General features: G+C 32.0%; 1 protein-coding gene across 1 annotated transcript; it reads right to left on the minus strand.

Moving 5' to 3' along the window:
* Positions 1-5,328: 5,328 nt before the first annotated feature.
* Positions 5,329-8,226, minus strand: LOC133687943 (cytokinin dehydrogenase 3-like). The gene is made up of 5 exons (XM_062107300.1): positions 7,482-8,226; positions 6,847-6,974; positions 6,433-6,708; positions 6,038-6,306; positions 5,329-5,928 (listed from the first exon to the last, which is right to left on the minus strand). The coding sequence occupies exons 1-5, from the start codon at positions 8,101-8,103 to the stop codon at positions 5,634-5,636; spliced, it is 1,590 nt and encodes a 529-aa protein (XP_061963284.1). The 5' UTR covers positions 8,104-8,226; the 3' UTR covers positions 5,329-5,633.
* Positions 8,227-13,792: the final 5,566 nt, after the last annotated feature.

Genomic DNA, 13,792 nt, shown 5'->3' on the forward strand with positions numbered 1-13,792 from the left:
ATACCAGGGTAACTGTGTTCGAAAGCAAATTGAATACAACCATGAAGCCCAATTATCGAACAACTCAATGTTGAAGGACAATGATTAAAAAAAGGATATATAATAAAAAAAAGCAATGGAAAAAGTATGAGAAAACTCGGGTTAACTCGCTAACCTCGCGATCTTTAGCACAAGATCAGGATAACTCAATAAAAAAAATACATGAAGATCAACTTCTAGTAAACCAAATGTTAAATGATGAGGTTGAAACAACTCAATTTTAAAAAAGGAACCAAAAAAGTCAACTTGTGTTAACCATTAAAACTGGTGACTTTAGTTATGAATCCAGAATTAACCCTATATAATGAAAATTCTAAAAAAAATTAACAAAGAAAAACTCTAAAAAGAGATAAAAAAAAATAAGAAAATATCAATTTAAAAAAAAAAAGAAAAAACAATCAAGCAAATTCAAATGATCCTTATAAACCTGGTTTATTCTTTAAAACTCACAACCCATGAAATTATAGACCCGAGTTTAATCAGGAAGCGTAATTCCAAACCAATTTAATTTTGAAGGATAAAATCATGAAAACATATCATTCTAAAATATATGCCAAAGAAAAAAAATAGCAATGAAAAGAATAATGATCAAATTTAATAGAAAAAAAAACCCAAGGGGGATGAAATTGTAAAATAAATTCTAAAAAATAATCCCAAAACCAAACAAATAGCAATCACATGAATTGAGATCAAATTTGAAAGAGTAAAAATGGTAGGGGGTGAAATTGAAAAAAAAATAATTTTATAAATTATTCAAAATTACAAAAATAATAATCAGAAGGATAGGAACCACATGAGAAAGAAAAAAAATTGCAAGGGCCGTCACTAAATTGAAGGAAGAGAGAAAACAAAAAAAAAGAAGAAATGATTATCGGTGCCAAACCAAATATGCGTTTATTGCACATGTCATCCCATATCAAAGGGAGCATCAAGACCTTTCAAATTTCATCGTGGAAGGCAATATTTGATGATTGGACGACCCCACATGCGTGCCTGAAAAGCACCAAAGCCATCACGAGCTAGCGTGTTTTTTTCAATAATATTTAATATAAGATCATTTACAATAATCCCCTCTAAGTAACCCTCGTGTTATGAACAAAACCAATGTAAAATGACAAAAAAACTCTTATAAGAGAGTTATGTAAATTTTGTCTCGAGGTCAACAAAGTAATTCTACTATTTTGAAAAAAATAAAAAGACCATAATGTCTCTTATCAAAAGATATTACATTTTTTATCCTATGGATAAATCTATAATTTTACTGGAAATAGAAAACTAAAATTATTAAACCCTGCAAAAATTATTACAAACAATTATATCATTGCAAAGATATTACTCTACTCCAATACATCATTTAAAGGATTTTTTTGTGCCATGATCAATTTCATCGAATCACTATTTCAATAAATAGTTTTTTTTTTTCTTCCCCGAGAGCTACAATGATTTTTTCTTTTAGTTTTAGGTTAATATAAACGAGTGTTCTTTTATATCCTATAGAAGTCGCTCACAGATTTTAAAAGAAGCACCAAGTTGTAGCCTGTCTTCTTTGTTTGTTGACAAGGGAATCTTCCTCCTCGTCTCTTGTCGCATTCTTTCACTTTAAAATTAAAACATCAGATGGTGGAAACCAATAGAGTCTGCAAAATCATCCCTTTTTTTTTTTGGTCACGTGATGATCAGAACCTTATTCTAATGGGAATCTTTCCAAACTGTCGGTTATTTTTGCAAGCCTCTTAAATTAATTAAGTCATTCTTTTTTCTTGTGAAAACTTAAAAACTCCATCATAGGAGATAGACCAGTTCTGAAGGAGACGATGAAGAGGCTCACAAGTGAGTCGTCAATACCTGCAAGCTCTTTGACTAGTCAGTACTTGATAGTAATGGGATGTGAATGGAAGTTGTGGAATGGAAGGTTAGAGACAGGGTTCATCAAGGTCTAATCCACTTAATTTGACCTTTCTTAGTGAATAAAGACAACCACTAGCAACCCTTTGAATGCTTGGGGTTCTAAGCACGAGTCACAAATTCATTACTTATCACACCTCCTCCACTATCAATAAATACCCCTTTGCTTTTCTCATTAAGGTAAAATTAAGAAAAAAACAGAACCACCGATTAAACAAAAAAAATATTAACCACCATCGATCTCCCTCTACAAAATCTAGTTTAAGATGAATATAGTTTGGATTTTGAAAATTGATTCATCAAAGTCTTTAATTTACTGTTTTTTGGATTGAACAAATTAAGCATTTGAAGTTGATTATAAAAAGCTATCAAAAAATCCCACAAGTTTTGCTAGTTTTTTTCTTTTAAAAATCAAACTAGACCGAACTAAAACTAGTTGATTTTAAACTAATTTTGGTTTGGTCAAGTTCTAAATATATAAAATAAATTTTTGATTTAATTAGTTGTTATTTATAAGAAAATTAAACCCAACAAAAAATAACCACCTTTACATATTTAGTAGAGATGTTTATAAAGTTGAGAGCTTCTCACTTGAAAATCTTGTTTCTTTATTTTCAAAACTTCCCATTAATAAACAAATCTTTCTTTGATAACATAAAAACTTTCTTAATCACATTTCTATTCATATTCAATCTTAGGGTGTATTAACTTACAATATTTTCTCAATCTCACTCTCGATCCGAACCCACATCACCTCTTACAAAAAGGGTTAGCAATGTAAATAATTAAGGAAACACCAACGTCAAAAAGAGTATAAATGAAAAAGTTCGCCCTATCTTATCAAGTGACCACTTAATACACCACTACTAAAAAATTAATAAATACAAGTAAAAATATTGATGAGATGTTTCTATTGATAAATTGTTGTGAATTTTACTAGTAGAATATTCTCTCGCTATATTCATCAGTAAACATCAACAGAAATATTTCCTCGGTATATACTAAAGAAATTACAGTGAGAAAAAAATTAAAACAAAACATAAAAAATACGATGATGTGTTATTTATACTCCATAAACTCTTTGGTAAATTGTTCACTTCTCCCTGATACTATTTATTATGTCAATTACAAAGGGTATCACCGACTGATTAATTTAGTTGATATATTCCAGAGAGTTTTAGAACTGTTCACTTCTCAATTGCACTGTTAATTATTGTTTTTTAAAGATGAAATCACTGATGGATTGAAAAGTCATCGGTGATATTTGAGGGGTTTCTAAAAAGTTTTGATTAAATTAAAATTTTAAATTAAATATTACAGAAAGAATCACCGACGAATTGAAAAGTCATCGGTGATATTTGGGAGGTTTCTAAAATTTTTTAGTTAAATTAAATATTATAACTAAATCACTGACGAAATGATATAAAATATTAGTATTTAATTATCTATCGGTAAAATATCCTAATAAAAAGACTAGAATCCCTCATTTTATAACAGACACGCCTCTACTTCTTCTTTTTCTTCTCTTTTCCCCTTATATAAAAACACCAACTTCCCTTTTTTACTTTCTCTTCTCTCCTTTATTACTCTTCTTTTCTTCTTTTCTCCTCCATGCACAGGTATGTCTTCTCTCTCCTTTTCTTTTCTCTTCTTAGGGTTTTTTTTTAAAAAAATTAACATACTTTATGAATTTGTTTTTTCTTTTCTCTTCTCAGCTTCACGCGCAATTACAATAAGGTAAGATATTTTCTTCTTCTTTTTTTGTTTTTTTTGCATTATATTTGTTTTTATTTTATTTTAAAATTTTTTTTGTTCTTAATACTTGTATGAATGTTGTTGTAAGATTTATTTTTCATATGAGATCAAGTTTGTTAGATTTTAGTTGGATTTTGTTTTTCAATTTTGTTGTTTAATTTAAATTATTTTATTTGTTGCTTGATTATGGGTTCTGAAATAGTTTTTCTAGGTTAGGTGGAAATTGTTTCTAATTAATTTATTTATTTGTTGCAAATTTGTTTGAGTTGATTTTTTCTTCTCTTTTCCAAGTAACTCAGTTCCTAAGTATTATAAAGTGTTGATTTATATTAATTTAATTATTTTCTACTTCAGTTAAATAATTTTTTTAAAAATATTTTTAAATAATTACTAATGGTATTACCAATGGATTAAGTTCAATGTCAATATATTCTAGATAGTTGAAAAATAATTATTGCAAATGTCACTATGCCACTATTTTATCATCGATCGAATATCATATAGTATTTTTGTTGGTTATATGGAAAAAATCCCAAGAGAAATACCGACGAAATAAAGCAGACAAATTTTATTTTTGAACTCGTCGGTAAATTTATTACTGACAGAATGAGAGTATAAATATAGACGGAAAATTTCGTCGGTATTTCTAAAAATTCTAGTAGAGATATTAGGATTTACTATTTCATTTGCTAGTTTTTATTTTTATTTTTACCTGGTAAAGTTTTCCAACCTTGCACCACAAACATTTTTTTTTTAATTTTTTAACCAATGAGTTAGTAATTCAATTGTATTCTTGTATAAGAGGAGTAAGGCTAACATTTGTCGATCTAACTATAACAATTGGATCACAATACAAAGAAAGAAAGAACACTGGGATTGTTATGAAACTTCTTGAAAGTTGAGAGATAGAAAGAAACATTTCTAATGAAATTATGAAGGGTTTTCTCTAAAGCTATATTCAATCAGAACTATGGCTGATTGACAAAGTTTGGTATAACAGCACAAATAAAGTGAAGTTTTGTTATCCCACCTTTATTTTTAATTGATAAGATGCTGTTCTTATGTCAAAAATCCTAGTAATCTAGCTAACTAGGAACTGATCAATGGAACTAAAGTGGAACCTAGCTAGGTTTCGAAAGTAAAAAGGTAAAAAATAATGGTGTTGGGTTGGGCGGCTACTTTTGATGTCTCCTGGATGCCTGCAAGCTGCAAATAAAGTTGCAAACATTCTGTATGCATTATGAATTGTCTATGGCCTATTTCGAGGCCGCAATGCCGCATCTTCTTAGAGCGGGTTTGCTACCCAAGTGTTCTTGCTAAATGTTTTTCGATCACAAACGTTGTTTTCAGTGTTTTTTCGTAGTTTTGATAATCTTCATATGAAAACTACGTAGGTAGATAAAAACAATGAAAACATGAGAAGAAATTTAATGAGTTTTGTGAAGATTCTTAACAGTGACTAGATTCCCACATGTTTTAATTTTTTTAAAACAAAGTATTTTAGAAAAACGTTTGCTAATGCATTTCTAAACGGACGCCGGAGGTTTTGGATTTCTCTCAGCACATACAGTATTGCCCTCTTTCTCACAATGTTACTGTAGAAAAATCAATGAAGTGTACGTGCAATAATCCATCACTTAATTATTTAGTTCTCCATGCAATTAATTATTTACAGGTGAGAAGGTAAAAGCAGCTCTTCGGTACACCAATTGACTAGCCCAGAAATTTGGTACCTTCACCTGACAAAGAGTTTGACATTCAAACCCTTCCTTAATGATTAAGAAAAAGAAATTACCGAAAGATAAAGCTCTCAAGGAACATGATCCAATTGCAGAGATCCCTCGTAGCAACAGCTCTATTTTTTTTTAATTTTTTTCCCTTATCTAACCATGCTACTAGCAGCTGAAACACTGCGAGAAAAGAAAACCTAAGCCTTATATGTCATTGAAGATTCTCTGCCCTGGTGACAGCATCATTTTTGGATCAAACTGAGCTTTTCTCTCTCGAAAATTTCTCCATTTCGATCCGAAATGATTAATCCATTCTTTATTACTATTGTAAAGGGGCATGTACTGCTTAATCTCAATACCAGCTTTGTCACAGAACTTCAATATGTCCTTGTTCTGATGATCATAGGCTTGCCAGTCATTAAACCCGCTTGAGTGCAAGAATCCCACGGTATAGAAAATATCTTCTTCTGGTATAACCGCGGACATTTTATCATCCCATCTGCAATTAATATGATGTTGGTCACTTCCCGAATTGTTAATTAAATAATTAATTAATATTCCCTATTTTCTCTACCGAAAACAAAAAGGTTATTGAGCACAGTACTTACTTTTTTCTATTCATAGGGTAAAAAAGAACGACTCCAGTCGTAATATTACGCTTAAGGACAAGGTCATGGAAAACACCCTTGTTGAACTCCAGAATACGAGATTTTGGCAGGAAGAGATTTAACCATGGATGAGGAACATCCCATAATCCTTGCGAATGAAGCTTTTGCTCTCCACTTCGGACTCTATTTAGAAAATCCACAAAGGAAACATCTTTCTCAAACATAAAGCCGGCAACGAAGCTTAAACCTTTGAGGAATTGTTGCAGATCCTATAAAAGAAATAATTACAATAACAATTTTGTCCTTAGTCCATATTATTACATTAGAATCTTATGAAAATCAAGAAATGGATCTATACTATATACTTGTGATAGATTATGATGTTGACGAGGTACCTTGTCAACAGTGTATCTGGTCCCATCATCATAATATTTGGCTACTTCTAGACAATAGATGATGGCATGTTGGGTTACCAGGGACATTATTTTAGGGATATCGGATGATGGGAAGAAGGAGGATCTCCAATTATTTGGAGGTCCTTGAGCCATAAGAAGTGAACCTTCCAAATAGTCGAGTGCATTCTTCTGCTTCCTTCCATTGATTGAGATTAAACGTTCTTGGTCTCTTGTAAAAGCAGAAAAATCGCTGTAAAGCATTCGCACCCACTTCACCTATACATGATCAATAAGCAGCACAAATTTAGAGAGAATATATATATATATATATATAGCCGAGGCACCAAATGGTGAAAAAATAAATCTAGCTAGCATATATATGGTAATTCTAAAGCAGCATAGAATTTCTCGTACCCTCTTTGGTGCTGGCTCTAAAGCTATTCTTGCTCTAGTTATAATTCCGAACTGTCCTAAACCTCCTAGAACAGCATAAAATAGCTCAGAATTCGTGTGTGAAGAGCAGGTAACCAGTTCTCCTTTCCCTGTATGACCCAAACAAGAACAAATTAATTAATAATATATAACGCATGAGTTAAACGCTGAAGTACTAATCAATAAATAATAAAAACAGAAAAAATGTCCTTCACATACTGTTTTGGCTGAAATAACTCCTCAGTCCATGGAGATCTCCTATTTAGCCCTTTAATTTGCCCAACCAAAACAAGTGGCCATTTTAATGAAATTTGTTCTGGTATAATTTTGCTATTTATAACATATCTTTAGAATCACTTTCGAGATTTACTTAATTAGCATTGAATTTCACAGGGAGATCCCATGAATATATTATTTTTTTCTAACACCAGTAGAAGACTGTTGTAAAATGTGTGATCATCTATTTACCTTTTCATCTCTATAGAAAAAGATTAGACTGTGACTGTAGTTAATTGCTGAACAAATATGTGAGTTATGGTACGGAGGTATCTCCAGCTTGACAAAATAAATTGCTAGTGCAGAAAACGAAAAAAGGAATTAAGAGCATTCATACGTACCGGTAACGACATCCATTTCATAGACATTGCTAATCTGAGGACCGTACCGAAATGTTGTTCCGCTAATTCCAGCATTTGAGAGAGTCCCACCAACGCTAAGGTACAAGTAGTCTGTCCATGACACCGGAGCAAATCCATGTTCCATGGTGGAATGCAAAACATCAATCCATAGCTGCTCACCTCCAACATCGGCATAGAAACCCAATGAAGGGCATTTTGAGACAGTAATTCCAGTCCCATTTTTATGATTCCTTAGACTCGTCATATCCACTACTACTCCATTAGAAGCCATAGCCTGTCCCCCAACAGAATGGCCGTGGCCCCTGGCAGCTACAGTAAAAGGGGTGTAGTTATTGTACGAGAATTTTATTAAGCTCGTTATATCTTCTATTGACGATGGATAAAGAACTGCGGCTGGATTTTCATGGACGATGTTACCGTAATCAGAAGAGACCGATTTGATGGCATCGGGTTCAACATGAAGATGACGTGCGAAATCAAGGGTTTGGATCTGAGGAGGTAAAAAACCAGTCCATGGCTTGGATTTTCCAAGGGTGGATGCTAAGCGAGTTATAAAAAGAATTGCCATAAGACATATTGTGATGATAGGATTCTCAGCCATTGATCTATTTTTGTTATTTGGTTATCTTTCTCGAGTTGAGAGCAAGGAAATTAAGAGAAGTAAACAAGGGGTTCCAAGCTAGCCAGAGTTCTTATGGACAGGGGTCCGTGGTGAAGAGATGTGTGTGTGTGTGTGTGAAAAGGAGGGTATGTGCATGTGTGTGTGTGTATATATATATATATATATATATATATATATACAGAGGGAGAGAGAGAGAGAGAGAGAGAGAGAGAGAGAGAGAGAGAGAGAGGACGGGAACATGCATTAAATTGAGGTGGAAATGTTGGATGGCTAGGGAAGAAATCTTGGTGTTTGGTTGGCAAAAGACACTGTATATATGCAGCATGCAAGTTTTGTCAAAGATATTCAAGGACAGGATCTGGGATCCATTCATGACCATTACAAATAGAAAAAAAAAGAAAAAGAAAGTCACTTATTACGTGTTTCTTGTGTTTAAATGACAATCATCATCTTGATGATTCCATCTCACCCAAAGATTTGATTCATTCTCGTGGGTCAATAGCAATGGCCAAACCTCATGGACTTGGGCCAATGTGCGTTCATGACCATGATCACTCAAGTTCGGTCAATTAATTTGTTGTGTACCCCATTTTTTCCTTTTTATTAGTAGTAATTTGTGCTGGTTTGCTATTGAAGGGGGGTAACGTGGGGGCCAAAATTAGGTAATCATCGAAAGAATCCATAAGATTTTTCTTTTAGGTTTAGAAGAATTTTCAAGGATCAAGGCATTGCCCTGGATATGATAATAATATTGTGAAATTAAAATGTGAAAGAGACATTAGCGTGAACTTTCCTCATCCTGAGATTTTGTTTGTTCGTATCTAAGGCTACATGTAATTAGACCAAGTCAAATTAGAACATTATTACCTGGCCTGTATTGTCTCATCTAACTTTCAAGACATTTCAATGGAGTAATAATTAGGATGCTTCCGATGTTTTTTATTTGAACTTCTTTGGGACATCACTACTTAAATCCTAGTCTCATATTACTCGCTAGCTAGCTAGGGCAAACAATTCTCCCTCCATGTATAGATTACATCATATTCCAGGCTTTCGAAATATATATATATATCCATGTTTATCAATGCATAAATTAAAAGATTCCAAGCAGCTTGCTTGCGTTTAAAAGCATAGCAAGGAGCTAAAGGAAACAACACCATGCCACCCACACGAGAGGAATCGATCATGGAAGTTTGGCCTTGTCTGCCTATATGTAATTGTATATGTGCATGATCGACACTATATAATTATATACAAACAAATCTCTTAATGAATAATGCTTTACAGTGTAGCAAAATATTTTTAGTTTTAAAGGAATGATATGTATAGTTTTCTTTGTCATTTCATCTGTTTCTTGATGGCTGGAATATTATAATAAGTAGTAATAAATTATTTTTCAAGTTCTAAGCACTGTTAGTTGCTTTGGAAATCTTTGTTAAGAACAACAAAATTCAAAGGACAATCTTTGACCTAAAGATCTTACGGGGCATATGGAGACCTATCAGATAGCAGCCCTTCACCATGCATCCATGATCCATGCATTCGAATAATTGATTTAAAACACATGTGCATCATGCATTTCTAGTCTGTCCATCTCTGCAACAAATCTTGTTCATAAATAGAATTTAATTATGCGAAACTATTTTTAGATCTCATGTTATTATTTAAGTTTTTATAATTTAATTTTTTTTAAATGGTATCATAGTTTAAAAAATAATAGCATTTTAATAACTTAAAAGTTTAAATTAAAATAGTTTAAGATAATTTAGATGATATTTATAAACACAAGCATTCTTCTATTATTTCTTCCTCCACGTCACAACATGAAAAATTAAACTTCGTGAATGCAACAAAACATGCCTCCCCACATGCCAAAATAGTGATGATTAGGCCTTTTGCCTGACAAGAGAGATAGAGAGAGCTTTCAAATTGATGTTCACGTCATACTGCTTTTGATACTGATTTTTGTGTCTATATGGATATTTTTTTCACTACTATAAATTTAATAAATATAAATAAAAATACCAACAAAAATCTTTTTGTTGGTAATTTTACTGACTAATTTCTCTATCACTATATTTCTCAGTAAACACTAATAGAAACATTTTGTCAATATATACTGAGGGAATTACAGTTAGAAAAGAATGAATAAAAACTCAAAAAAGTATGATGACGTGTAACTTTTACCAACGGCTTTACCGACAGAATTAACTCAATGATAAAAGTTCATTCGTAAATATATCGACAGAAATCATCTCTCGGTATATACCGATAAAATTACGGATGGTAAAGATCCAGATGTTATAATAATACATCTTCTAAAAAAAAGGTTTATGGAGAAAATACATGTGTTGTTATACACACAATGAACCATATGTTTCTTATGATACCATGGTAAAAAGGATGATTGGGTCAACTTATAGTACTAGTAATATGAATAGAGTTATGGATGACAATAGTAGTACTTATAAGAATATGGTTATGGATGCAATGAGAATGAATCGGGGTCATGCCATCGAATGGACAAGAAGTATTTTACCTGAAGGGAACAGGCTGAAAGAGAACTTTTATGCTGCTAAGTCCATGATGAAACCTCCCGATCTAGGATACTAGAAAATTGACATGTGTCCAAACTTCTGCATGTTGTACTACTTTGAAATTGCAGAGTTAACCGAGTGCAAAATATATGGGCATTCTTGTTATAAACCCATAATTAGCAGAAGGACATTTATCGCATATAAAAAAAAACCCAGACTGTAACGGTTATTCATGTCATCAAAAACTACTGAGCACATGATATGACACCAATCTCATGATGTGGTGGATGAAGTGATGGAGCGTTCTTTTGATAGGTGAAGCTTGGAAACACTTTAATAGTGTACATCCTTAGTTTTGAGTGGAATCAAGAAACGTGTGTCTTGGGTTATGTACTCATGGTTTACAACTTGTCGCTAGGGATGTATATGAGGCCATAGTTCATGTTTTTATCTACGGTCCTACCCGGTCCTAATAATCCGGGTCGGAATATAGATGTTTGTCTTCGACCGTTGATTAATGAGTTGAAGTAATTGTGGGAATCTAGGGCTTTGACTTATGATGTATCGAGTAAACAAAATTTTCTAATGAAGACAACTTTGATGTAGACTATCAATGATTTTCCTGCTTATAGAATGGTTTGAATTATGTGATATTTAACTGCGATGAACCAAGACCTTTTATTTAGTAAGTATACTACTTAACTTGTCATTATTTTTTAACAATTTATCTCTTATAATATCATAAATTGATACATTGTTGAATTCCTCATAGGACACATCGTCAATATTTATTATTCCAAGACTCAACTGACTGAATCCTAAATCTTTTGATTACAAGATGAATAATTTTTCACGTGATTCAAAACACATGTAATAATTGTTTAATTATTCTTATCAATTGGGAGGGAATGTTAGTATTACTTTGTCTTAACTAAGTTTGGGTCCTGAAAGAAAGGTGAAGTACTACAACGGGTATTTCGTCAATGAACATGTGTTTCATACTAAAGAATATAAACATAGTAGAAAGAAATATAACAATAGGATTTATGTTAAGGGATTGACTTCTAATGAGTTTGAAGTTGACTACCATGAGAAGTTAGAAGAGGTAATTGAATTGCAATATCATAGCGAGCAGATTAAAGTATTTTTATTCACATGTTATTGATATGACACCACTGACAAATAAATTAGAGTAGATCCTTATCATGGTTTGGTCAAAATTAATTCAAAGGCTAAACTCCACAACGTTGATGATTTCTTTGTTTTCGTCAAACAATGTTAGCAATTTTATTACATATACACTCCTTCCTTTAGAAAGAATTGTTATAGAGTTGATTGGTTATATGTAGTGAAAACCAAATCCAGGGGTCGTGTCAAGATTGTTCAGGATGGTAATGATGAATTAACTATGGGATATGATATCTTTCAACTTGGTGAGTTAGTTAATCTATATTAAATTGCACCGTCTAATGACTTGGAAGAAAATTAATATTTTCATATCGCCAAGAATATTTTTATTGATGTTGACACTAAGAAGTTAAATGATGTTTTGAGCTCCAGCGGACACACACAAGTCAATCAAGATGATGATAGTGATGAAATCAACGTAGAAAATTACGATGGTGATGAGGATGAGTCAATTGACGAAGAAAAAGACAATTCTGATTAATTTGCACAACATGAATTTGTAATGCAATAAACTATAATGTAAAATTTATGGACGAGATTCACTTGAATGTAATAGCAATGATGTTAATTTATTATTAAATCACAAGTAAATATTTTTTTATTGTTATGATGTGAACTGGTGTTATTGTGTTGTTATGTGAATTTAAGTATTTACAGGATGGATAAATAGAGAATACATATCAAATCATATGTTCCAATAGCGATGAGAGTTGTTCCCCTTTTTCCTAGCACTGTTAATGGTGTTAATTACACACGGATATACCGATGAAATGTTTCTATCAGTATATTCCGGTGACAATGAGGACTGTTCCCTTCTCCCTGACATTATTCATGGTGTCAATTATAAACGAGTATACCGATAAAATTTTATGTCAGTATATTCCAGTGGCAATGCGAACTATTCGCCTTCTCATTATTCATGATGTCAATTACACATTGGTCTACCGACGGAAAGGTATTTTCTAGTGGTGATGAGAATTTTTCCCCTTCTCTCTAGAAATACTCAGTGATCAATAAGGTTTTTTTTTTTACAAACAGAATCACTGATGGAATGGGAACTCCAACGCTCTGACAATTAATGCTTTTTTTTATTGAGGTACACTTTCCCTAACAGAATTACTAACGGAATGGATACTCCAAGGTGATGATAATTAATGCTCTTTTTTATTATTGACTTGTTACTTTTTTACCAACTTGACTTCATCGATGAAAGCATCGATGAAAAATTTAAAGATATTAATAATTAATATTCTGTCAGTATAAACCTAATATAAAATGCTATGTGCATAGTAAAAATGGCTTCATCTTCTTCATTCTTCTTCATTCTTCTCTTTTCTTGCTCCCTATTATCTTGTATTAAATTATCTTCTCTTCTCTCTCTCAACTCTCAACTGTTTATGAGCCGAAATCAAGCATTATCTTCTCTTCTCTCTCTCAACTCTCAATTGTTTATGAGCCGAAATCAAGCATTATCTTCTCTTCTAATCCTAAGGTATGTTGTCTATCTTTATTTTTCTTATTTTTTGGTTATTTTAACAATCTCTTTTTATTTATTTATTTTAATTCTCAACCGAAATAAAGCACACCGTAAAGGTAAGAATTTTTCATTCCTTTTTCTTCTTTATTTGTGTTTTGTTTTGTATTATTTTTGTTCAATTTTGTGTTCTTAATAATTAATTGGAAGATGTGAATTTTGTGCAAAATTAAATTATTAATTTGTTGGAAGAAATTGAATAAAATCAACTGGTTTGTGGCATATATATTATGTATTGGCAGGTTTAAAAATTTTGGAAAAATCCTGTATAGGGGAGGTGTTGCTAATTTTTTTAAAAAAATTAAATATAGTTTAATTTTTTTCTGTTAATTTATGTAGATGCCTAGAAAAAAGTCTATTGTACCTCATGAGGACATGATCACAACTAATTCTTCTAGCAACGATACTA

The sequence above is a fragment of the Populus nigra genome, chromosome 3 (assembly GCF_951802175.1).
Source record: "Populus nigra chromosome 3, ddPopNigr1.1, whole genome shotgun sequence".
In the NCBI taxonomy this organism is placed as follows: Eukaryota; Viridiplantae; Streptophyta; class Magnoliopsida; order Malpighiales; family Salicaceae; genus Populus; species Populus nigra.

Coding starts and splice junctions, on each gene's coding strand:
- LOC133687943 (XM_062107300.1), bottom strand. CDS start 8,103: ATGGCTGAGAATCCTATCATCACAATATGTCTTATGGCAATTCTTTTT. Junction 6,975..7,481: donor TGAAATGGATGTCGTTACCG/GTACGTATGAAT, acceptor TGGGTCATACAG/GGAAAGGAGAACTGGTTACC. Junction 6,709..6,846: donor TAGAGCCAGCACCAAAGAGG/GTACGAGAAATT, acceptor GATCATGTATAG/GTGAAGTGGGTGCGAATGCT.